The sequence below is a fragment of the Podarcis bocagei genome (genome assembly GCF_964188305.1).
Source record: "Podarcis bocagei genome assembly, chromosome: 11".
Taxonomy (NCBI): Eukaryota; Metazoa; Chordata; class Lepidosauria; order Squamata; family Lacertidae; genus Podarcis; species Podarcis bocagei.
The window spans coordinates 47,422,193-47,448,260 of record NC_138136.1 but is presented as its reverse complement, the minus strand read 5'-3'; the positions used below and the strand labels follow the sequence as shown (position 1 = coordinate 47,448,260).

Genomic DNA, 26,068 nt, shown 5'->3' with positions numbered 1-26,068 from the left:
AGTCTAATGTTTCTTAGGTAACAAGCTCAACCTTCCCCACCCCCTTCTGTATTTTTACAGCTGGTATCAAAAGAGCCACTGGCCTGTGTCAGACATAATAGCGGTTGCTGCACTACCTTCTGGATAAAAACACCAGAGATCTATGAGATACAAAAATAAAGCTAATAGATTGGCCTGGAAAGGAGGCAGTGAAGAAAACAAGGTCTTGGAGAAGCACAAAGGGTTGACCCTTTTCATGATAGAGTGAGAATCTGTGGAATACATGCAGAGCTTGGAACATATCAAAAGTTCCCTCTGATCTGTATTGGTTCCTAGATTTCAGCTGTTGCAGCCCCCAATACCACAGTTGCTTCAGCAGCTGCTTTCACTTCAAACAAACAACTCTTTTGGGGTGTTTTTATGTGTGGCCACTGGTGACCTGATGCCGAATAACGAAAACGGAAAGTGTGAACGATGCTACTTGCAGCAGCAATGTGGTGGGGGAGCACATTAGGGTGATCTTGGTGCTTCCCAATGGATGATGCTGAATGTCTCTTTAAAAAGATGCTGAGCACCAACGGTGGCCCTCACCTCCTTCACAGCCATGGCTGCCAAAGGCAATGGCATGCTCCTCAGTCATGTGGCCTTCACTGAGCTATCAGTGGCTACTAGTCATGATGGCTATCCTCTGCCTCCCTGGTTGGAATACAAGTTGCTGGAAGCCACAGGGGCTCTTCTGCTTGAGGGTTTCCCATGGGCATCTGGTTGGCCACTGTGAGAACAGGATTCTGGCCTAGATGGGCCATTCGCCCAATACAAGCTCCAGCTCCCATCAGCCCCAGCCAGCGTGCTCAGTCCTTGGGGATTATGGGGATTGTAGTCCAGCAGCATCAAGAAGGTTGGCCAGCCCTGGGCTAGATGGGCCAAAAGCCTTGACTCATTCGGTGCATATCAGACCCTCACAGCCCACACTGCTAATTAGAAATAACCTGGTGTATCTTCTAGGGCTGGATCTGATCCTCCCAGGGGAATGCACTTGCCCTCCATTTGCCAGTCTCAAAAGTTCTTGCAGAAGGAGTCAAGGGCTTTAGCTATGGGTCTTTGGAAGTGGGGCTGAAGTCAGTGACCCATTCACATCCTTCCCATTGGCCCTCCCTTGAAACTAGTTTTATTTAGTTACTTATTAAAAGGGTATATACAGTCCCATTTTTTTCTCCAGTGTGCTTGGAGTTCAGGGAGGGGGTATTCTTAGGCTGGATACTTAAGGTAAAATGGTAAGACCTGAGAAACCCACCTCTTCAAAGCAACAGTTTTCTTAGATTTGGAAGAATTTCATTCTTTATAGAAAGCACGTAGGGCTGCGAAGGTTGTCTTTCAAAATTCAGACAGCCGTTCAGTTTAGCTTCTTGCAGCATTCATTAAATTAAGAATGAGATTGTATACAGCTCATGTTTTGCATTGTCCAAGAAGTCCTGAATGCCCCGGTTTGAAGATTAAAGTGATAATGTTGATTTGAGTGAACAGATGGGAAGAGAAGAGTGATCAATTGATGGCATGTCTCTCGAAAAGGTCTTTGATTGGATTAATGGGCTTTTATTCGTAAACCTTGATAACTCAATTCAGTCCCCTCAACGCTTCCTTTTCAGCAAGTTGTCAAGGCTGTCTTTCAGTCTTTAGAATTTCTTGCTAGTGGCATTTCTATCAACTCATTCATCAGTCTTTAGGGAAGAGATGAGTTGGGATTTTATTAGCATAGAAGTCAAGACAGGTTGGTTGACAGCCTCTGCACACTTACCTGGGATGAAGCCACACTGGAACTCAGTGGAGCTTACTTCTGAGGAGACAGGGCTGGGGTTTCACTGTCAAGTCATTCATTGTTGCCAGAAATGGGTGGAGATCCTGTGGATTATCACCACAAAGAGTTTTTTAATAGAGCCCCAGACTGTATTTTGGAGATATTCAAATTCTCTGGCAATGTTAACAGCTGCAGATAGACCTTGAAGCCAAACTCATGGGCTTCTCAGCCCAAGGAGCCTCCAAATGACCACTCAGGGAGAAGCAGTGGATGGGGCCTGTGACAAACAGCCCCACATGGCTGCAAGACCTCATGCTGGGTGCCTGGGGTCCAAGACTACGCCAGGGTCCACAAAGTGTTTTGCTAGTTGTAACAAAATTCTTCCTTCCTTCTTCTTTTAAATATAGTATAGTCAGAGTGGCCAGCTAAGTGTCTAGAGAGGCTCGTTTATTTTATTTTATTTTAAATAATATATTCTTAGGCTCTTCAATGGAATAGTGTTTATTCCCAAGTAAATGCATTCAGCACAAGGGAGGAGGAAGCAAACTCTGCACGATGGTGGAAATCCAGATTGACAAACTTTATTGATTGATTGTCTCTGATATAACAGGAATATAGGAGCAATTAAAAAGCATGGGATGTTGGAGCAGGTGGGAGAAGAGAAGTGTTAATTGTGTGCTGTCTTAAGACACAGCTCTCTGACATTAGGCAGTGAGGACCTTTCTATGCCACAGCAAAGAGAGAGAGAGAGAGAGAGAGAGAGAGAGAGAGAGAGAGAGAGCGTTCACTGCTGCCCATGCCAACCCTTGGATGCCCAGTGACTGTGTTGGTTCCTAGAAGGGTGAGCTGGGTGACCAGACCAGATGGAGAACCTGCTTCATTTTGCCTATAAAGCTCTCCAGGGACTGTGGTGCAGCTCATTCCGCTCACTGTCTGGAGGTGTCACACTATGGCATCCACCTAAGCTTAGCAGCCTGCTACTGCTGCATCCCATAGAGTTGCGGTGATTTCCAACTCATGCCTGGACTTCATGTATGGGATGGGAGTCTCCTGAACCACATGGCAGGATTCATGTTGGCCCCAAAGGGCTCTGTTGCCCTGGTAAGGCCCCAAAGTCTAGGGTCTGTGTTTACCTAACTGCACCACTGTCCTATGGGAACCACCTGAGGAGACATTGCCAAGACTGCTTGTCCTTCCCGCATTTTGGGGAGAGAGGCACTGCAAAAATCCTGAGAGAAGCTCTTCTTCTTCTTCAAAGGTTAAATTGCAGACCCTGCCTCTTGAGAGTTTTGCAAAATCCGGGCAGTGGCTTAGCTTTAAAGTTACTAGCAACTCCCATAGGTGACAAGCCCCAATCCACTTGCAATATAATTATGGAATATCCTCGGGGGGGGGGGCTTTTCATTGCCAAGAACAGAGTTGCTTCTCTAAGGAATTCAGCCTTGCTTCAGTTTTGTGATCGATCCTGGAAATCAGTTAGGGGAGGGCATGAGCTCTATTGTTGCTGCCACATGTGTACAAAAGCAATTCAAAAGGGAATTCAAGTCTAGTCCTTATAGTTGCCAGAGCTGGGGCTTAACTCCTGCGGTGGAGAAACAAACTCTCTCTGTATTTTATTTTTCCCATTTTTTATGTTCCCATTCAAGCTATGTCCATGGGTCGTCTATAGTTGGACATAGTCTTCTAATAGATTTTGAGAACCAGTGTGGTGTGATGGTTAGAGTGTTGCAATAGGAGCTGGGGGAGCAGGGTTTGAATCCCCACTCAGCCATGAAGCTCACTGGGTGACCTTGGGCCAGTCACTATCTCTTAGCCTAACCTATCTCACAGGGTTGTTGTGAGGATGAAATTGGGAGCAGGAGAACCTAGGAGATCCTAGGAAGATAAAGGTGACACAATACTACTAATAATAATAATAATGCCAAGGCAGGTTTGTATAGATGCAGGCAGTTCGCTGTGTGTTAAACCACAGAGTCTAGGGCTTGCCGATTAGAAGGTCGGCAGTTCAAATCCCCACGATGGGGTGAGCTCCCGTTGCTCGGTCCCTGCTCCTGCCAACCTAGCAGTTCGAAAGCACGTCAAAGTGCAAGTAGATAAATAGGTACTGCTCCGGCGGGAAGGTAAACGGCGTTTCTGTGCGCTGCTCTGGTTTGCCAGAAGCGGCTTAGTCATGCTGGCCACATGACCCGGAAGCTGTACGCCGGCTCCCTCGGCCAATAAAGGGAGCTGAGCACCGCAACCCCAGAGTCGGTCACAACTGGACCTAATGGTCAGGGGTCCCTTTCCCTTTCCCTATACCATTGGGATACTGGCAAGTCTTAAGATCCAAGCTGCACATGACAAGGGTGGTTCATGATTAGATTGCCTGATAACTTCTACATTCTACATTCAATAAAAGCAGCCATGACTGCGCCACAAACTATTTGGTCTGGGGCTATGGTGCAAGGCAAATTGTTACATGGCTGACAGATTCCCATGTCAAAAGTAACTTCCCCTGCGCAGAGAAAACTGTGGGTCAGGGAGAAGGATTCTAGCCTAGACCTGTGCCAAGTTAATAATAATAATAATAATAAATTTTATTTATATCCCGCCCTCCCCAGCCGAAGCCGGGCTCAGGGCGGCTAACAACAATAAAACAATACAAAAGTACAACATAAACAACATTCTAAAATCATTCATTATAAAAATTAATTAATTCAAGCCACTAGCAACCATTGGGCCAGAGCTCTGCGAAGATTGCCGAGGGAGGGAGTCAGGCTGTGCCCTGGCCAAAGGCCTGGCGGAACAACTCTGTCTTGCAGGCCCTGCGGAAGGATGTCAAGTCCCGCAGGGCCCTGGTCTCTTGTGACAGAGTGTTCCACCAGATCGGAGTCACAGCCGAAAAAGCTCTGGCTCTAGTTGAGGCCAGCCTAACTTCTCTGTGGCCTGGGACCTTCAAGATGTTTTTATTTGAAGACCGTAGGTTTCTCTGTGGGGCATACCAGGAGAGGCGGTCCCGTAGGTACGAGGGTCCTAGGCCATATAGGGCTTTAAAGGTTAAGACCAGCACCTTAAACCTGATCCTGTACTCCACCGGGAGCCAGTGCAGCTGGTATAGCACCGGGTGAATGTGATCTCGCAGCGAAGACCTCGTAAGGAGTCTCGCTGCAGCATTCTGCACCCGCTGGAGTTTCTGGGTCAGTCTCAAGGGCAGCCCCACGTAGAGCGAGTTACAATAATCCAGTCTGGAGGTGACCGTCGCATGGATCACAGTGGCTAGGTCAGGGCGAGAGAGGTAAGGAGCCAACTGCTTAGCTTGGCGGAGATGGAAAAATGCCGCCTTTGTTATAGCTGCAATCTGCGCCTCCATGGAAAGGGAGGTGTCGAAGATTACACCCAAACTCTTAACGGACGGTGCTGGCACTAATTGCGCCCCCGCAAGAGATGGGAGTTGCCCCCCCAATCCCATATCGCCCCGTCCCAGCCACAGGACCTCTGTCTTCGAAGGATTTAGCTTCAACCGGCTCCCACGTAACCATCCAGCCACAGCTTCCAAACATCTGGTCAGTGTGTCTGGGGCCGAGTCAGGATGGCCATCCATCAACAGATAGAGTTGGGTGTCATCGGCATACTGATGACAACCCAGCCCAAAACTCCGAACAAGCTGGGCGAGGGGGCGCATAAAGATGTTGAAAAGCATCGGGGAGAGTATCGCACCCTGAGGTACTCCACACACCAAGGAGTGGCGCGATGACAATTCCCCCCCAAGCGCCACCCTCTGTCCCCGACCAGAGAGAAACGAGCGCAGCCATTGAAGGACTGTGCCCTGGATCCCCACGTCGGCAAGGCGGTGGTCCAGAAGTTCGTGATCGACCATGTCGAAAGCTGCTGATAGATCTAGAAGAATCAGCAGCCCCGACCCGCCTCGATCCAGCTGTCTACGAAGGTCATCTGTTAGGGCGACCAGAGCCGTCTCGGTCCCATGACCAGGGCGGAAGCCGGACTGGAATGGATCCAGAGCCGATGTTTCATCCAGAAACCCACCAAGCTGTTCAGCAACCGCTCTCTCAATCACCTTACCCAGGAACGGAAGATTCGAAACCGGGCGGTAATTGGATAGATCTAAAGGATCTAATGATGTTTTCTTTAAGAGCGGGCGCACCACTGCCTCCTTCAGTTCCCCTGGGAATGTCCCCGTGCCAAGGGACAAATTGATGATATCCCCCAGGAGGGCCCGCACCTCGTCTGGACACGCTCTAATCAGCCAAGACGGGCACGGGTCGAGAGGACAGATGGTGGGCTTTCCAGCTCGGAGGAGTCTGTCCACATCGGCTGGGGATATCTGGTCGAAGTGGTCCAATACTGGACCCGAGGACAGTCGAGGGGCCTCCAGTTCCTTTATTGTATCCAAATTGGCAGGGAGGTCATGGCGGAGCGACAAGACCTTCTCCGCAAAAAAGCTCGCAAATGCCTCACAGCCATGTGTCAATTTGTTATTTAAATTTGGCTGTCCCTCAAGGGACGTTAAAGACCTGATTATACTAAATAATTGCGCTGGGCGAGAGCTAGCGGAGGCAATGGAGGCCGAGAAGTATGACTTTTTAGCAGCCTTCACCGCCATCTTGTAGGTTTTCATAAAAGCCCTATAAGATGTTCTTGAGGCTCTGTCACGGGCACCCCGCCATACTCGCTCTAGCCGTCTGAGGTCCCGCTTCATTTTCCGGAGCTCCTCGGTAAACCAGGGAGCCCGGTTTCTGCGGGGTCGCAGAGGGCGCTTAGGTGCGATCTCATCGATGGCTGCCAGGAGCTGGGCATTCCAGCCCTCAACAAGCTCAGTCAATGAGTCGCCAGGGGGAGCAAGGTCCCGCAAGGCTTGGCGGAATCTCTCAGGGTCCATCAGCCTCTGCGGGCGAGCCCAAATTGGCTCGCCACCTAAGCAGGGTGGGGGTGGAAAGTCAATCCTGGCTTTCAGAGCGTAGTGATCAGACCATGGCACCTTCGTCGAAGGAGACATGATCACATCTATACCGACGCCAAAGATCAAATCCAGCGTGTGGCCTGCTTGATGTGTGGGGCCCGAAACAAACTGGGAGAGCCCTAGTGTCGCCATGGAAGACACCAGGTCCAGAGCCTGTGAGGAGGGAGTGGCATCAGCATGGATGTTGAAGTCCCCCAATACCAATAGGTTAGGGAACTCCAAGGCCCAGCCGGCCACCGCCTCCAATAGGCCTGACAGGGTGGCTGCTGGTGCGCTAGGTGGCCGGTACACCAGCCAGACAGCCAAGCTCTCCTCGGAGCCCCACACTAGGCCAACACATTCGATGCCGGGGATCGATGGCGATGGTAGAGCCCTGAAAGGACAATCTTCCCGGATTAATAATGCCACCCCTCCCCCCCGGCCCACAGTCCGCGACTGGTGGAGGACAGAGAAACCCGGGGGCGCCATCTCTCGTAAGGTAACTGTTGCCCCTTCGCGCACCCAGGTCTCCGTCACACAAGCCAGGTCGACCCCCTGCGAGATAAAGAAATCTCGCAGGGTGGCGGTTTTATTGCCTATAGACCTGGCATTGCACAGCACCAGTGACGGAGGTGAGTAATCCTTGCTCACCCTACCCTCGTCCCTCGGGATGGGGCGCAGATTGGAAAGGGTACGAGCGTATCCATATCTCGATCCCCTTCGCCTGTAACATCTGCCCCCACCGCCATACCTCCCTCGCCCCTCCACGGTAGCAATCCCAGGCCTCATAGTGGTCTCCATTGATGGCAATTAATATTATTCTTTCGCAGCCTAGAACAATAAAACCTTAAAACAATAAAAACAAAAAACAAAAACAACCCAGAAAACAATAAAACAGTACAAACAAAAACTGCAAAAATTACAAATTCATCAAAATCTAACAAATTCCCCAGCCCACCCAAACATCCATCCCACCCCCATATATAGAATCGAAAGGGAAAGGGAAATATTAAAAAACAAAAATAAAACAAAACATGTTAAAAAGAGCTCTGCACTCCTCCGGGTCCTCCTGGGCAGTAGCAGCATCAATGGCAACAACCATCCTTGTGAGGCCCCACCCTGGGCCAGATAGTAAGTGGCAGGAGCAGTCCTTGTGAGGCCTGTCAGGCCCTCCCTGGGCCAGGTGGTAAGTGGCAAGAAGGAGCAGGGCCCTCAGGCACTCACGCAGGAGAGTCTTCCTGGGCAGCAGAGCAGTCCTTGTGAGGCCCCAGGCCCCGCCCCACGCCAGATGGTAAGTGGCAAGAGCAGGGCCCTCAGGCACTCACCACAGGGGAGTCTTCCTGGGCAGCAGAGCAGTCCTTGTGAGGCCCCAGGCCCCGCCCCAAGCCAGATGGTAAGTGGCAAGAGCAGGGCCCTCAGGCACTCACCACAGGGGAGTCTTCCTGGGCAGCAGAGCAGTCCTTGTGAGGCCCCAGGCCCCGCCCCACGCCAGATGGTAAGTGGCAAGAGCAGGGCCCTCAGGCACTCACCACAGGGGAGTCTTCCTGGGCAGCAGAGCAGTCCTTGTGAGGCCCCAGGCCCCGCCCCAGGCCAGATGGTAAGTGGCAAGAGCAGGGCCCTCAGGCACTCACCACAGGGGAGTCTTCCTGGGCAGCAGAGCAGTCCTTAAGGCTAACTCAAGCTGTTATGGCACCAAGTCTGGTTGTTAAAGATACTCCTCCTAGTGTCTCCAGTACTAACTAATAGACATACTTTACTGCAGCTAAATACTTTGTGATGCTAATTATTCTTTTGGAATTGAAATAATGCTGATTCGTGGCAATGGGCTTGAACTATACCTATGTTTTTTCAAGTGATACCAGGAGTTTGGGCCTCTTCCTTCAATTGGCTTCATATTCTATGTTAGATATTGTCTGAGCCCATGCATTCAGTCATTTTACACTGACACTTGGAAGATGCCACTTCCAAGCTATTCTGGTGGTGCCTTTCGAGATTTTCATTTAAGCACCCTAAATATAGAGACTTAAAAATGAATGGGCTGTAGAAATGCTGCTGTTCTGTTTGTGCAGATTTCCACTTGCACAACAGATGCTCCCGTTCCTGACCTCTCCCCTGCAGCCCCCAGCATGCCCTCAAAATCTGCTCCAGAGCATTGAGGGACTCTCTGGAGCAGATTTTCAGGGCAGACAGGGAGATGAGAGGAAGGAGAAGTCTTGTTGTGCAAGCAGAACTCCACCCATGACCCAGTGGTCAACTGGGTGAGCATAAATTGCAGCAGACTATTGTTGGACTAAGGGACGCAGGTGTCGCTGTGGGTTAAACCGCAGAGCCTAGGACTTGCGGATCAGAAGGTCGGTGGTTCGAATCCCCGCAACGGGGTGAGCGCCCGTTGCTCGGTCCCTGCTCCTGCCAACCCAGCAGTTCAAAAGCACGTCAAAGTGCAAGTAGATAAATAGGTACCGCTCTGGCGGGAAGGTAAACGGTGTTTCTGTGTGCTGCTCTGGTTCGCCAAAAGCGGCTTAGACCCGCTGGCCACATGACCCGGAAGCTCCCTCGGCCACTAAAGCGAGATGAACGCCGCAATTCCAGAGTTGGTCATGACTGGACCTAATGGTCAGGGGTCCCTTTACCTTTACCTTTATTGTTGGACTTGTGTTTCTCCTTGTCTATAAAGCTCCCTGTGTGGCTTTGTGCCAGTCACTCTCTGCAGCTGTCATTCAACTTTTCACCACCTCAAGAGTTTTAGGGAAATTATTTGGTTATTACGTTTTAATTCCCCCCTTTTAAAACCCCTTTGAGGCATTATTTATCACAAGGAAACAAATTGCTTACTGTATTCATATTTCTTTTGCTAGGATGTTTATCTGTGGATCTGTGTCTTCTTTAACTCGGCTCTCTACTATGCTGTGGGGAAGAACAGTGTAAATTACTACCGCAATTTTTTTTTTTTTAAAAAAGAGAAACACCTTAACTGCACATTTCACAAGATGATGTGTGCTGAAATATTTAAATGCTCCTCAGAAGTATCTTTGAGGCATTCTCATCTGTCAGTCTTCTGACAGTTTCTGTGCTGTTACCTCCAGCCATCTTCCTGTGAGATGGCAAGATGATAGAGATGTTGATTATAAAAGCCCGTATGTTGACAATATGGATTACCTGCCACACAGATGGAACTGTTAACAGTGTAGCAGCAGCTAATAAGCTTAGACCCTGCTGCTTAACACCTCCAGCTCTTACTACAGCTTCCCTCAAATGCAGAAGGAACAAAACAGCACTTAAGATAATTGAGGTTAAACAACAGCAAGAGAGAGAGAGAGAGAGAGAGAGAGAGAGAGAGAGAGAGAGAGAGAGAGAGATGGTACTTGCGATGTAAACAGTCTGGCAGTGTGTGGAGATTTGAGCAACCTGTCCAAGAAAAAAAACTATTGAAAAGTGGGAGACACCACCAGTCTGCTTGGCAAGTGATCACTTCTGGAAAGTCAATGCAATTAGTTCCTGTTGCTGCCATTTTGTAAAGCCTCTGGCCTGCAGCTCAGCCACTTAATCCGGAGCTTAGACTTAACGCGTTGCCTGGGAAAAGATGCATTTACGTGGCAGATCTGGCGCAGATCTCTGTGTGTGTAAGTGATTGAAAACAAGTAGCTAAATTAACCCATCCTTGAATGACAAATCAGTGCGTGTGTTGTTTTCTACTTTTAGGTGAATGCAGCAGTGGAATTTGCGATGAGGCTTCCTGCATAAATGGTGGCACTTGCACAGCGAGCAAGGCGGACAGGTACATCTGCCTGTGCCCGCTTGGATTTAAAGGGCGCCACTGCGAAGAAGGTGAGAGGAGGACTTGCTGTTGATCTCTGCAGTTAGATGCCAGCATTTGGTGTGTTTTATGGCAGTGGTGTCTTAAGCGATGCCTCCAGATGTTGTTGGATTACAAATCCCATCACCCACCTCCGTTGACCCTTTATGTTTTGGCTGATCAGAGAGTTCAACAATGTCTGGAGGTCTTTTCACTGGCTACCCCTGTTACTACAGGCTGTGTCTGCACCCAGTTTAATCAGGAACCGTTTGACTGACTTGCACAACTAACATCCCATAGTTAGTTGGCTACACACTGGTTTAATGCTGCTTTGTACCTCACCACTGTGGTTTGCTTGCAATTTAGAATCTCTTCCATTATTTCTGCTTTCTGAAGTCTTGCTTTCTTTCCTCTTCCTGCCTTCTCCTTCATTACTCAAGTGTGGAATGCTACACACACAAACTTCCCTACATTGACGGCATCCCTGTCCAAAACAACGTCATACGCGAGTGATCATACTGACCTGGTAGTTTTTTATTGTTTCCAGGCCTAAGCAAGTGATTTCTCTGCTACATTTTCACATCATTCGGTTCTGTATCAATTGGGGGAATGTTCATAAATGCCCATTTATTTCCCTTTGCCTCCCGGTTACGATTGAAGTGGAGCTTGCTTCACTTGTGGTTAAGAAATAAAATATACGGAAACCATATTGACCATAAATGGAGTACCTGATGTCAGTGTGGACAAACCCCGGTTTCCTACATAATGGGTATCAAAGTGCTATAAGTGACATGGCCTTCTCTAGCCTGCTGCCTTTGAGATATTTTGGACTACAACTCCCATCATCCCTGACATGCTGTCTGATACTGATTGGAATTATAAACATCTGGAGGACCCTAGGTTGTGGAAAGCTAGACTACACAGATGTGTGCTATTAAAAATTATTATTAGTTGTATAATAAACCATCTCATTTGTAGGTTTCTCAAACAGCTTTGGGCTGTTTTGTAAGTTACTCATCACTATTTGTGATAGTGTTTCAACTTTATATGTGGTATGGGTTCTAGTATTGCTTTCTACAATGAAGTTTGAAGTTGAAGCAGACTTTGTTTTCTTGAGGGATTTTAAGTAATGTGTTTGCTTGCCCTGGTCTTTCAGCTTTCATTCTCATCATACCTCAGTTCAACGAGACTTTGAAATCCTTTGCCACCATCCCCTGGCCTTTGGAACCCCAGAACTACCTTTCCTTCATGGAGTTTGAGGTCACCTTTCGTCCCGATTCGGCCGATGGTGCCCTTTTGTACAGCTTTGACACAGGCAGCAAAGACTTCCTGTCCATTAGCATGGCAGACGGCTATGTGGAGTTCAGGTTTGACTGTGGTTCAGGAACTGCTGTAATCAGGTAAATGCAATTTACTAATTATTTCTAGAATTAATTAGCCATAATTTTTTTTTGCTGTGAAAAGTATCTGTAATTCTATACTAAAAAATAAAAATATGATGGGTGGAATCCAAAGTAGCGCATACCCCCGAAATTTTTTCTTTGGTTTACCACAACCCTTTGTAGCAAATTTGGGGAGGAGAGGGACACAGGGCCCATTGCACAAATGGAAAAACCTGTGCTGATGGGATGGGCTAGACGAATATCTCCCCTGGAATGCAAGTTGTCCACCAATGTCATAAACTGTGGTTGTTTTCATGGAAAGAAGCTTCTCCTGGTCTCATGTGCTCCTTCCTCTTCCAGCACAGCAATGATAAGTACCGTATTTTTCGCTCTATAAGATGCACTTTCCTCCTCCTAAAAAGTAAGGGGAAATGTGTGTGTGTCTTATGGAGCGAATGCAGGCGGGAGGCTCTGCTCAGCGCTCCCTTTAAAGAGTTGCGTGGAGCGTGTGTGTGGCTCTTGGGGGCTTTTCCCAAGGAGGTAGAAGGGCTGCCTTGGGGGAGCCTTAGCCGCGCACAGCCTCTCGCGGGCAGGGGATGAAGGCTCCCCTTGCCCGGAAGAGGCTGTGCGCGGCCAAGCAAGAAGCCAGGAGATCAGGAGATCAGGTAGAACCTTGTGCACCTGAGTAATTGGGGCATGGGGATTGCCTTGTTTCCTTCATGAGAAACCAGGTCATCATAAACCATGGATATTCATGGCACCCCCAAAGCATCCAGTTTATTGTGAAGTGGCCTGCCCCTATTCCCTGCTGCTTCCTTTGTGCTAGCAAATATGAAATTATTAAGCGTTCATAACCTGAATTTTCAGCACACACAAACATCCACTAGTGCACTTCACAGAGGACCAGTGGCCCATATAACTCTTCAACTCATAGAACTTCCTACAGAGCATTCTGTCTAGTCATTATTTAACCACTAGGTAATACTATGGAAGACCCACGTTTTCTTATTTTTCTCTTCCCTCCTTGTTTCTTTTCATTTTGTATCGCAACTGCTAGTCTTTATTTCGAACTGTAAACTGCCTTGTCAGCAAGGCAGTATATAAATAAAAAAATGCAAATCACCGTAGTGTCATGGTGTGCACACGTTTTCAACATATTTCACACCACCTGAACCTTTTAACTTGAAGGTGTCAAGGACTGAACACGGGATCTTTTGCATACAAAACATGGTGTGTGGACTTCACCCCCGTCTTAGCTATGGCCTTGGATAATTGTAACACTAATTGCTGAAAGCAGGATGCCTTCCGTGACAGAGATCTGTGCTGGAAAGAGGACATAATGTGCATATTGCTCATTATTAAGTAGTCAGCCCCATCTGGCTTTTTAATTACATATTGATCTGAGGTGATTATTACCCTATTATGTATCGATTTATCTTAGGTAATTAAAGCCTAATTGTTATTAAACGTAGACCGCGAGTGGAGAGGCTGGATGACATTGGCAGATGATGATTATTACTTTTTTTTCCCAAGAAAAAGAGGTGGCGGGAGGATTATTTAGTAAAATGTTTTTCTAGCATTTCCGAGTAGATATTTACTTAAAGAAATGTTAAGAGCTCATCAGTGACAAGGTGTAAAATGTGACATGCATTTGAAATTCAAATTTGTGCACTGTTAAAATTGACATGACATTTCAGCTTCTTCCGTAAGTCTTTACTGAAAGTAACATGTCTGGCGGGAATTTAATTTGCATTATATAACTATCCATTATATTTCAGCTGTTTTTCTGTTTTCTCAGATTAGTGACAATTTGTAAAGATTACTGCGGTGCTTTTCAAATTTTTCCTTTGGGATGCATGGAAACACAGTTGCGAATTACGATTCTTTCTTGTGGTCTCTCTTCATAATTAGGCTTATGGTTACAGTTGTGCACCCTCAGAGAACGCCTGATGTATGAAAAACATTGCTTGAAATTTAACCGTAACAGGTTGTGTAAAACATACAGCACGATTCATCTGCAGATCTCCATGGAATGTCCTTGGGTCTTTCAATTCATTATGCTTCCAGCCCACTTGTAGGCAGTCCTCAGCTGGTTCTTCTATGACTTGTGTCAGGGGTTTAGGTGCAGAGGCACGGGCAAGGGAGGAAACAGAGAGCGAAGGGGAGGAGACAGAGGAAAGGATGAGTGATGACGACGACCCGAGATCTCCCAGTCTTTCCAGTGAATCAGAGGATTCACAGAAAGGAGCACCAGTGGCCAGGGCAAGGGGGGAGTCTAGGGAGGCACCCCAGGAAGATAGAGCCAGAGGAGACTCAGGGGGGAGCAGCTGGAAATCGGGACCAGCGTCACCGCCAGGAAGCAGGGAAGAGGAAAGGAGCCAGGAGGGAAGCGCTGGCAGCTCACCACAGGAGGGAGGGCAGGAGTCAGGAGTGGCCACACCTCCATCGGGGAGCGAGGAAACGGTTAAGAGGAAAGTGGAAGGTTGGGCGCGCGCGCCAAGTTCAAATGCAGAGGAAGGCGGCGCAGTGAGCAGCCCCGAAAGGGAACCGGGTCCTAAAGCCCGGCGCAAGGAGGCAGAAGGGTCCGGGTCAGCGTCAGAAGAATCCCGGAAGGAAGAAGCCCCGGGGGGTAGAGGGACCCAGAGGAGGACAGTCAGGAGGAAAAGGTGGAGCAAGGCTAGGATATTAAGTTGGTGCGCACGGGGCGGAGACTCAGACGGAGCCTCGCCGATCTAGCTAGTAGACGTAGAGTTGCAGACAGCAGCGTGAGAATGGAAACTGTAATTCAATAAAGACTTTTACTTAATGACCGCTGGCTAGCGTGATCCTCTGTGAGCTAGGATCTTGAAGCAGCTCTGACAGTAGGCTCCGTCTCTACATTGTGGGCATCTGCAGCCTCGAGGAGGGGAGAGAAACAGGCGCCCACTAGCGAGCTCACGAACGGCAGGAGACATGACGGCTGAGCAGCAGATAGAGGACCTCAGAAAAGCAGTGGCACAACTGAACGCCGAGGTTCTCGCATCCAGGAAGAGAGAGGACGAGGCAGCTGCCGCCTGCAGGGATCTCCAGGTCAGGTTAGACGTACTGGCAAAGCAACCACCCCGGCAGGAGGGAATTGGGTTGGCGAGACGGACAGGCGGGCTGCTCTCTCACTTCGATGGGAACCTGCAACAGTATCCCAACTTTAGAGCCGACGTACTGTGCGCACTGCAACTGTTGCATAAAGACTTTAGAGATGAACAGGAGAGAGTGGGGTTCATCATGTCCCATCTGCATGGGGAGGCGAAAGCATGGTTGCGCAATTTATGGAGAGATAACGATCCGGCGCTCCAGAATGCGGATGCCTTTATTAAAGCGATGGATGGGTGTTTCTTATCAAGTATTGACATTGATCTTGCACGGAAGGAGGTGCATGGGCTGAGACAAGGGAGGGCCAGCGTCAGACAGTATCATGCACGCTTTTTCGCCTTGGTCAGCGCCCTGGAATGGGACAGAGATTCGGCTCCTGTAAGAGACCTCTTTTGGGAGGGACTGCACAACTCGATCAAAGATGAGATAGCGAGGGGGGAGAGACCCCGAACCACCCAGGAGGTCGTTCAGAGGGCACTGGCAGTGGGGGTGAGGCTGGAAGGACGTCCGTGGAGCAAGGACGAAGGACGTGGAGGGCGCGAACCAGCCGGGGGCCCCTCCTTCTTTCCCAGAGAAGCAGCGCGAACGCAATCCACGCCTCCGCCAGGAGGAGGAGCCGAACCTATGGAGGTTGGAGGTGCAAGGGCTCAGTCAGCAACCAGAGCCCTAGCACCGGCAGCAGTGAAGGCGAAGCCTCCTAGAGGGACCAGGAAGTGTTACGTCTGTGAGCAGCCAGGGCATATGGCGAAAGAGTGTCCCCAGAGGCCCCACAAGCTTACTGCAGCCTCAGCAATGGTGACTGCAGCAACGCAGCAGGGAGGACCACAGCAGGGAAACGACGATGTCTGGCTGGAGGAAGAGGCACTGGGGCCCAGCCAGACGTGTTAGTGACGCAGTCCCCAGAAATTTTACAGCCAGTGAACCCCCTCCCGCCCAAACCAGTAGTGAGGCTCACAGCATCTCTCCAGCTGCCCAATGGAATCACCATGGACGTGCCAATCACCATCGACTCCGGCAGCAACGCGGACTTTATAGGGCAGGAATTTGTCGACAGGCACGCTGTGCAGTTGCTGCCGGCCACACTGCCCCTGCAGGTTGTCACGGTGGATGGCAGGGAGCTGCTAGGGGGGCAAGTGGTGAAGCAGACGCCACCAATGGTGATGCGACTTGGGAATCACAGGGAAGTCATCAGCTTCAACGTCACTCAACTGTCTGACACGCCCATTGTATTGGGTATGAGTTGGCTGGACAAGCACAGCCCAACGATGGCTTGGTTCCAGAGGCAGCTGGTCTTCGGCTCTTCCTTTTGTGCTGAACACTGCATCGTACCCAGGCAGGAAGGAGAGGAAGAGGAGTCACAGCTGCTGCTAGGCACGCTGCAAGCGATTCCCCACAAGTACGCAGAATTTCTGGAAGTTTTCTGCGAGAAGGAGGCGGACAGGCTACCCCCTCACAGACCATATGACTGCAAAATTGACCTGCTGCCGGGGGCGGCGCTGCCTAAAGGGAAGCTGTATTCCATGTCTGAGGACGAACTGCAGGAACTCAAAGACTTCATCGATCATAATTTGGAGCGCGGTTTCATCCGGGAGTCTAAGGCAGTGGGGGGCAGTCCTGTATTCTTTGTTAAGAAGCGAGACACGCCCCAAAAAAGACTCGTAGTGGATTACAGGATTTTGAACAGTGTGACCAAGCCGTCGGACTTCCCCATGCCCCGCATCGACGACCTCCTGGCGAAGGTACGGAAGGGAAAGGTGTTCACCAAGTTGGACCTGCGGGGGGCGTACAACCTCATTCGCATGCGGGAAGGTGATGAGTGGAAGACAGCCATGTTCACGCCACTGGGTACCTACGAATACAGAGTTATGCCTTTTGGACTGCAAAATGGCGCTCACGTTTTTCAAGCATTTATGCATCACGTGTTGGCGGGACTTCTCTACAAGACGTGCGTCTGTTTCTTGGATGACATCCTGATCTTTTCGGAGTCGCAGCAAGAACATGACAAGCACGTCAAGGAAGTGCTGGGCAGGCTGAAGCAACACAGGCTCTACGCCAAGCTGGAGAAGTGCCAATTTGACGTGCCGGAGGTGGATTTTCTGGGCTACAAGCTGTCTGCCAAGGGGCTCGCCATGGACAGCGCCAAGGTTCGAGCGGTGTTGGATTGGAAGAGCCCACGCAACCGGAAGGAGGTCCAACGGTTTGTCGGCTTTGCGAACTTCTATCGCAAGTTTATCAAGGGCTTCGCGATGCAGACGGCGGCCATCACTGACACCCTTAGCTCCAAGAAGAAGAAGTTCATCTGGACAGAGCAGGCGGAGCAGTCCTTTCAGGCCCTCAAGCGTCTCTTCGCGTCGGAAGAGCAGCTGCTTCATGTCAACCCCAGCATGCCGATGAGGGTGGAGACAGACGCTTCGGACAGAGCAGTGGGGGCGGTCCTGCTGCAGAAGGACCCGCAGGGCGTGTGGCGGCCGGGAGCGTTTTACTCCAGGAAGCTCAGCAAGTCCGAGCAGAACTACACCATATGGGACAGGGAGTTGCTGGCCATTCATGCAGCGTTCAAGGCGTGGAGGCACTTTCTGATCGGCGCCAAGCACACGGTGCAGGTTTGCACGGACCACAAGAATCTGGAACACTGGCGCACGGCACAGTTCCTGAACCAGAGGCAGATACGTTGGGCTGAGTTCTTTGCGGACTTCGACTTCCGAATAGAGTATGTCCCGGGGGACACCAACATCATGGCAGACGCTCTCTCCCGCAAGCCACAGTATCTGGAGGACGCAACACCAGCGGCCGCCATGCACATCTTTGCACCGACAGTGTGGGCGTGCGCCGCGGCGACCGTGGACCTAGAGGCGGTGCGGCGAGCGTTGCAGGGGGACTCCTTCGCACAAACGAAGATGGCAGAGGTGCGAGGGGGCAAGGCAGCGGCCGACGGTTTCCAGCTACGAGATGGCTTGCTCATCCGTAAAGGGGCCATCTACGTGCCGGGTGACGAACTTCGAGCCAAGGTGCTACAGCAGCTGCACGACGCGCCCACGGCCGGGCACTTTGGCAAGGAGAAGACGGTGGAATTAGTAGCCAGGGATTTCTGGTGGCCTGGAATGAGAGGGGAGGTCGCAGACTACGTAGCGAGGTGTGACACCTGCCAGAGGGCAAAGCCGGTGCACAAACCGCCGGCTGGACTGTTGGAGCCGCTGCAAACTCCGGTCGAACCTTGGGAAAGGGTGGCTCTGGACTTTGTCACGGATCTGCCCAGCTCAAGGGGCAAGACGGCAGTGTTGGTGGTGGTGGACCTGTTCTCCAAGATGGCGCATTTCATTCCGTGTGCTAAGGTGGCCACGGCGGAGCAAACCGCCAAACTGTTCATAGACCACGTGTTCAAGGTTCACGGTCTGCCACGGTCTATTCTGTCCGACCGCGGGCGGCAGTTCATCTCGAACTTCTGGCAGAAACTGATGGGCTTCCTAAACGTCAAGATCAATCTGGCGTCGGCGAGACACCCGCAGACCAACGGGCAAGCGGAGCGAGCCAATGCCATCATGCAGCAGTACCTGAGATGTTATGCAAACCAACAGCCTGCGACGTGGGTAGATTACCTGCCGCTTGCAGAGTTTGCCTACAACAACACGAAGCACGTATCCACGGGCGTCACGCCGTTCTTCGCCAACAACGGGCGGCACCCTAGAACCTTTCCGGGACTGGAATGCAGGGGAGAAGGGGAGCCGCAGTCAGCAGATGCGTTCGCGTCGGAGCTGCAGGAAGTCCACGATCAGCTGCGGCGCCACCTGGAGCTGGCTAAACACGCATACAAGGTACAAGCGGACAAACACAGAAGGGTTGGCGAAGAGCTCCACGTGGGAGACTGGGTCTGGTTAGCAGCCCACGCAGTGCCGGCCAGGTCGTTGGCCAAGAAGAAACTAGGGCATAAACAACTGGGGCCCTACCAAGTCGAAGAGCAGGTCAACCCGGTGGCTTTCAGGCTGGCGCTTCCGGAGGGTTCCAGAATGCATCCGGTGTTCCACAGATCGGTGCTCACTCCCTACAAGGCACCGCACAGGTTCCAGGAACCCGGAACGGCGCCGAGTCCGCTCAGAGAAGGAACGGGGCACGCGGGAGTGGCACAGGAGGAGCGCATCAACGAAGTCACGGAGATTTTGGACTCCAGATGGGGGGAAGAGGGAGTAGAATACTTTCTCGCCAGGGAGGGCACCCCGGCCAGTGCGAACAGCTGGGTGCCGGGCTACGCTTTAGACGAACCTCTGCTCAAAGACGAGTTTCATGCCCTCTTCCCACATAGACCTATGCCAGCAGACTTTTTCGACGACTGGCTTTTCACGCCCACGCTTTCGGACAGCACGTTCAGGGGGTTCGACTCGGACGAGGAACCAACACGAGACGTCCGTTCCCCGGAGGGGTCACCCTCGGGATCGGTCTCAGAACCCTCGTATTGGTGGGACGATAGGCCGGAGGAGCAGTTCCGCAGGAAGTGGCTGGACTGTTCCGGCCGAGCAACGCCGCCTGGAGGAAGTGCGGGAGAGACGGACATGGACATTTTCGGGGACGACCCTGGTTTCGAGCACGGCGGCACAGAGATGGAAGAGGAGGTGACTGTCGTCAACGAGAGCAGAGAGGAAGACCTGGAAGAGTTCCGCTGGAGGCCTGCCACGGGAAGCGACCGATATCCGACGTTCGTCCCTTTGCAACAGCAGCCCCCAGCTCCAGCACCGGAAGGAGGGGAGGGGGGACTGGGGGGCTTCGAGGGGGGGATGGATGTCAGGGGTTTAGGTGCAGAGGCACGGGCAAGGGAGGAAACAGAGAGCGAAGGGGAGGAGACAGAGGAAAGGATGAGTGATGACGACGACCCGAGATCTCCCAGTCTTTCCAGTGAATCAGAGGATTCACAGAAAGGAGCACCAGTGGCCAGGGCAAGGGGGGAGTCTAGGGAGGCACCCCAGGAAGATAGAGCCAGAGGAGACTCAGGGGGGAGCAGCTGGAAATCGGGACCAGCGTCACCGCCAGGAAGCAGGGAAGAGGAAAGGAGCCAGGAGGGAAGCGCTGGCAGCTCACCACAGGAGGGAGGGCAGGAGTCAGGAGTGGCCACACCTCCATCGGGGAGCGAGGAAACGGTTAAGAGGAAAGTGGAAGGTTGGGCGCGCGCGCCAAGTTCAAATGCAGAGGAAGGCGGCGCAGTGAGCAGCCCCGAAAGGGAACCGGGTCCTAAAGCCCGGCGCAAGGAGGCAGAAGGGTCCGGGTCAGCGTCAGAAGAATCCCGGAAGGAAGAAGCCCCGGGGGGTAGAGGGACCCAGAGGAGGACAGTCAGGAGGAAAAGGTGGAGCAAGGCTAGGATATTAAGTTGGTGCGCACGGGGCGGAGACTCAGACGGAGCCTCGCCGATCTAGCTAGTAGACGTAGAGTTGCAGACAGCAGCGTGAGAATGGAAACTGTAATTCAATAAAGACTTTTACTTAATGACCGCTGGCTAGCGTGATCCTCTGTGAGCTAGGATCTTGAAGCAGCTCTGACAACTTGCATAATTTTTTTCATCTACCCTGCTCTCTGGGCCGACCCACCCATGAGGCAAGGTGAGGTGACTGCCTTGGGTGGCAGGATTCATAGGGGCATCAAATCCCGAGATAGATAATTGTGTCTCCTCTTGTTTCTGATGTAGATCTTCACGCACCCCTTCTTCCTTGTTGGGGGGAGCACCGTTTTGTGGTTAGACTTGGGTTCCAAAATGTATTGGATCATCCCTGCCTACTCCTTTCTATGGCTTTTATACATGTGTTACCTTCACAAAGATATCTTTTTGTATTATTAACAATTCTATCCTTCCCTTCCCCCCAAAGTAACCTAGAAGGGCCAGCCAGCAGCAAAACAATAAAAAAAAACTTTTAAAAACCATTAAAGGTAAAGGTAAAGGGCCCCCTGACCATTAGGTCCAGTCGTGGCCGACTCTGGGGTTGCGGTGCTCATCTCGCTTTATTGGCCGAGGGAGCCGGCGTACAGCTTCCAGGTCATGTGGCCAGCATGACTAAGCCGCTTCTGGAGAACCAGAGCAGCGCACGGAAACGCCGTTTACCTTCCCGCTGGAGCGGTACCTATTTATCTACTTGCACTTTGACGTGCTTTCAAATGACTATGTTGGCAGGAGCAGGGACTGAGCAACAAGAGCTCACCCTGTCACGGGGATTCGAACCGCTGACCTTCTGATCTGCAAGTCCTAGGCTCTGTGGTTTAACCCACATTGCCACCCACATCCCCTAGTGCCACCCACTGCCAGCAGCAAAACAATAAAAAAACCTTTAAAAACCATTAGAAACATCTAAATACACTTGGAAATATTAAGAGCATCTAAATGATTAAGCATAATTACATACTTTTGGTTTATTCTATACTGATTTGGTGAGTGAGTTGCACAGTAGATTAGATCTCCTTAGAAGTCATGGCTTTGGTGTAAAATGCTAGCCATCATATCTGCTGCTCACTCCAGACACAGTACAGTTGGCATGCTAAACATCTGAGCACCTGAACTTTGGAGAACGACAGTGTGCAAAGCAAGCTACCTTCATAGCCCTCTAGATTATAGAGATGCACCGAGCTGAGATGGGAACTTATTCTAAAGCTGGCTTGGCGAACTGGGAGCCCATGAGCCACATTTGGTGCATGAAGCATTTTCAGCTGGGTCCCAATGGCAACACCAAGTTTTAATTGTGGTGTGGTAAAGAGTTTACCTGCAATTTCACGGCAAATTTATTTTCAGAAGTTACAAGCAAAATGTATACTCCACATGTTAGCATTGACTTCTCTCTTGGTGGTGATGGAAGGAGCTCCATAACTGTGAAATGTGGCTCATGGGCTAACTATTATAGAGCCTGAGCATCTGTGAAGTAGCAAAAAACATTTCTGGCACCTAAATCAGGTAAAGTCCTTGTAATCCTACTTTTGCTAAGTACCGCCAGGAGAGAAAGTACAGGCAACTCTCAGCTTACATGGCGGCACACTCTGGATAGAGCATGTAAAGCCAAAATTGTGTATACTCAAAACATATTGGGTTCAATAGCGGGTGGGATTGCCAAAGACTTTTTCCCTGGATGCCTACCTCCTTTCCTGCTCTATGGGTGTCAGGCATCCATGGGGTCAAGGTAGGCTGGTGGTTGCAGGACCATGGATAGCTCCATGGGTTGGAGGTGAACTGAAACCTTATGGGTCTCTCCCTCCTGTCCACCTTTCCTAAGCTCCACCTCTTGGCCTGAGGAATGGGTTCTTAAAAGGCTGACCCACTGGCCTGAATATGCGTTCTTCGTCTTTCTGTGGGCTTCTTCCTGGTGCACTCCTTGTGCCATTGGGTAGACATAATAGGTTAGGAAGCACTTGGTTCCTTTGCTGGCTCAGAGTCAGTGAGGGTTGTCTCATCTGTGAGGGTCGTCTCAGGCTCTGGACCACCAGCCTCAGATTGTATGGGCTTGGCCAGTTCCTCCTCCTCCAATTCCAAGCTTTCCATGGAAGAGTGTAACTGTTTGATTCAAATCTAGGACCCACGTACCTACGGGACCGCCTCTCCTGGTATGCCCCGCGGAGGACCTTAAGGTCCATAAATGACAACATTTTGGAGGTCCCAAGTTGCATGGTGGTTAGATTGATCTCAACTAGGGCTAGAGCCTTTTAAGTACTGGCTCCTACTTGGTGGAATGCTCTGTCACAAGAGACTAGGGCCCTGCGGGACTTGACATCTTTCTGCAGGGCCTGCAAGACAGAGCTGTTCTGCCTGGCCTTTGGTTTGGACTCAGTCTGACCCTTACATTTTCCTCCCCTTATGGTATTGATCTATGGGCTGCATTTTAAATTGCATTTTAACCTGTATTTTAAATTGGTCCCCCCCATTATGTTTTTACTGTAATTTTACTGGTGTTAGCCGCCCTGAGCCCGGCTCTGGCCGGGGAGGGTGGGGTATAAATAATTTTTTGTATTATTATGATTAAATGTAGGAAGGTACAAACATCTTTGGGCCTCTGGCCTATCTGTTCCATTTCCTTTTTTAAATAGGAGTGAAGAACCCATCAGTTTGAACCAGTGGCATGAGCTCAAAGTGTCTCGCACCGCAAAAAATGGCATATTGCAGGTTGATCAGCAAAGACCAGTTGAAGGAATGGCAGAGGTAACAAAAAAGCTTTATTTATATATTTATATGTACATGGAATGGCTCTGTTTTAAACATTTGGTTTATTCGGGTTTTGGATGTTTGGTTTACTTATTTTCTGGTTCACTGTCCAAAAATAAAATAAGTGGTTGAACAGAAATTCAGCTCTGTTGTAGCAAAACAAAGGCAGTGGCACTGTCCCCCACGTAGATATAAAATACTTGGGAGGTATAAAAAATGTTTGGGAACATAACCTAAAGCAATCTGACCCCCTGATTAATTCTGATGCATATTTTTTCCCCTGATAGGGAGCTTTCACACAGATTAAGTGCAACCCTGACATATTCATTGGTGGAGTACCAAGTTATGACAGTGTAAAGAAGAACTCTGGCGTCCTGAAACCTTTCTCTGGGAGTATTCAAAAGGCATGTGTGTGTTTGTCTGTATTTATATAATCTGTCCTTCCTGCAAAGAATTCAGACCTGTCCTTCAGAGAAGGGGTAGAGCATTCCTCAGTTGTCTCCCATCCGCAGGGACTCAGCTAGCCCAAGACTGGATTAACTTCAGAGATGGACCGATAAGAGGTGCCTTCAGATCTTTCTGTGCTATCCGCACTCTCTGTGTGCAAATGCATTCTGGCTGTTGCTCAAGCTGCCTCGGAACATTTATTTTTGGCGCTTGAAATTCTAGCACCCTAGCAGAGCAACCCAAAGCCCTTTGAGGCTGAGCTGAGCTTGAATGGAGCTGAAATTTCCCTCCACTTACCTCTGCTGGTTGAACTACTGCTGGCTGTCAATGGCGGGAGGGAAGCCCACGAGCAGCACTCCCACTGACTGGGGCCAGCAGAAAGCCCTGAAACAGGGTGTTTGGAAGGAGGGCCTGAGCTGAGCAGCTACTGGATCCCATATGTCAGCACTGAACCTGATTCAGATATAAGCTAGCATGGGGGTAAGGCCCAGTCATTCCGCCCCTGCCTTCCACTGTGACTTCCATGAGCAGCCAAGGTCTAGGTGAGGCAGTGGCTAAGCCTCTCAGGAAAGCCCCATTGTGGAGTGGAGGATTGGACTGCACCTGAAAGTATCTTCTCGATACATTCTTTCAGGATTCAGAAAAACAAGTGAACTAATGATGATGGCAGGTTTTATCAGGTTTTAGGTTTCTTTCGCTTTTTCCAAAGTGCATGGAGATAATCCGTATGAAGTGGCTGCAATATTCTGTTTGATTGCAAGTGCCTCTTGAAATGGGGAGTTAAGCACTTGCTTTATATGAAATTCTGAGCTGCCCGTAGGAGCTAAGCTACTTGGAGCACTCCCTTGGGCTTGTAAATTGCCAAATGCTTGATCATCTGGAAGCTTTAGAAAATAGTGAGAGGTTCTGTGGTTGTTGTTTTTCCTTTCAGACCATCAGATATTGTGATCTCCATACAGCTGAATGGCATAGGTGCTTTAGGAGGACAAGTATCCCACATAAGAGCAGCCTCTTTTGCATACACCCAATAATAGGTCCATTCCTTTTCTTTCTTTCTTTCTTTCTTTCTTTCTTTCTTTCTTTCTTTCTTTCTTTCTTTCTCCCTTCCCTTCCCTTCCCTTCCCTTCCCTTCCCTTCCCTTCCCTTCCCTTCCCTTCCCTCTTTTCACAAATTTTAATCCCCGCCTCAACACTCACATTTACAGTTCACAGTTTTCCCTAAAGTGCACATTTTGTAGTCTTCCCCTCAAGTATTTGTTTTTGTATGCATTTTCCCTAAAATAAAGTTTTATGTGAATGTTTTGAACTAGAATTTGCACTGCTAAATGTGGAGAAGTGTGTCATCTGATTGAAAGCTGTGTTCCAATCAAGGTATAAGTCAGGGAGTGGGGAATTGGGTCAGTTCGCTTTCAAACATAGACTGAGCAAATTTCTCCTTCCTCCTTAATACAAAGCTAACTCAGGAGGAATTCTCCTATTTTAAGGTGAAATTGGTTTCCGCCAAGAAACTTATTTTATATCTCAGATTTGGCTCAGAGCAGAGCCATAAAATGTGCTCTAAAGTTCAGGCACAGTGTTAATAAATCTGACTCAACTTTTTTTTTTTAAAAAAATAGAGGTTAAATAGTTTTGAGCTACATGGCTCAGAGGAACTCATCCTACTTCCCTTTGAGGATAAACAGCGGAATCCTCTGGAAGGCTGTTCTCAGGAAACATACTGTTGAAAATAAACAGATGTTAAAATGATCTCTTCATATAAAATTTACCTCATCCAATTTTGGTCTTTTTAAAAAATAAGATAACACTTTTAGCTTATGATACTGAGTAATAAACTCAAGTATTGAAAAAAACCTCTTCAACTTCTAACCTTGTCTCTTACATAAAGATTGTTCTGAATGACCGGACAATAGATGTGAGGCAGGATTTCGCATCTGGAGTCAACCTGGAGAATACTGTCCATTCCTGTGTGAATTCCCCCTGTGCCAACGGGGGCACCTGCGTGCCCAAAAAAGATGGCTATGAATGTGATTGCCCATTGGGTTTTGATGGACAGCACTGCCAGAAAGGTAAAGCTTTTATTTTGTGTTGGAACTGCAAAATCTCCTTGATTGTAGAGAGTAGTCTTGCTCAGATAATGAACTTGCGGCAGCAAAGCCGACAGGGGAATGTCAGCACAAGGTGATTGTTTCTTGGTTATTTGTGATTATTTCTTGGCTATTATTGCTGTAATTATTTCTTGGTTATTTGCTCTCATAAATGTGCTCTTCTGTAGCAGAGAGAGGAGGCACAGTTGCCACTAATAACAATTGAAAGACACAGTTTGCTTCTTTCTTTATTATCTTACAATCCCACCTTTCCTAAGCAGCTCAGGTGGTGTATATGGTTCTTCCCCCTCACAACACCCTGTGAGGTAGGTTAAGGTAAGAGGGAGTGCCTGGCCTAAGGTCACT

General features: G+C 49.7%; 1 protein-coding gene across 1 annotated transcript in view; it reads left to right on the top strand.

Moving 5' to 3' along the window:
* EGFLAM (EGF like, fibronectin type III and laminin G domains) overlaps positions 1–26,068 on the top strand; it is a 135,411-nt gene that overhangs the window by 87,862 nt on the left and 21,481 nt on the right. Inside the window, exons 14-18 of the mRNA XM_081212716.1 lie at positions 10,410–10,535; positions 11,660–11,903; positions 23,058–23,169; positions 23,460–23,576; positions 25,504–25,684. Of these exons, the coding sequence (XP_081068842.1) occupies positions 10,410–10,535; positions 11,660–11,903; positions 23,058–23,169; positions 23,460–23,576; positions 25,504–25,684 (780 nt within the window). The remainder of the gene's footprint in view (positions 1–10,409; positions 10,536–11,659; positions 11,904–23,057; positions 23,170–23,459; positions 23,577–25,503; positions 25,685–26,068) is intronic.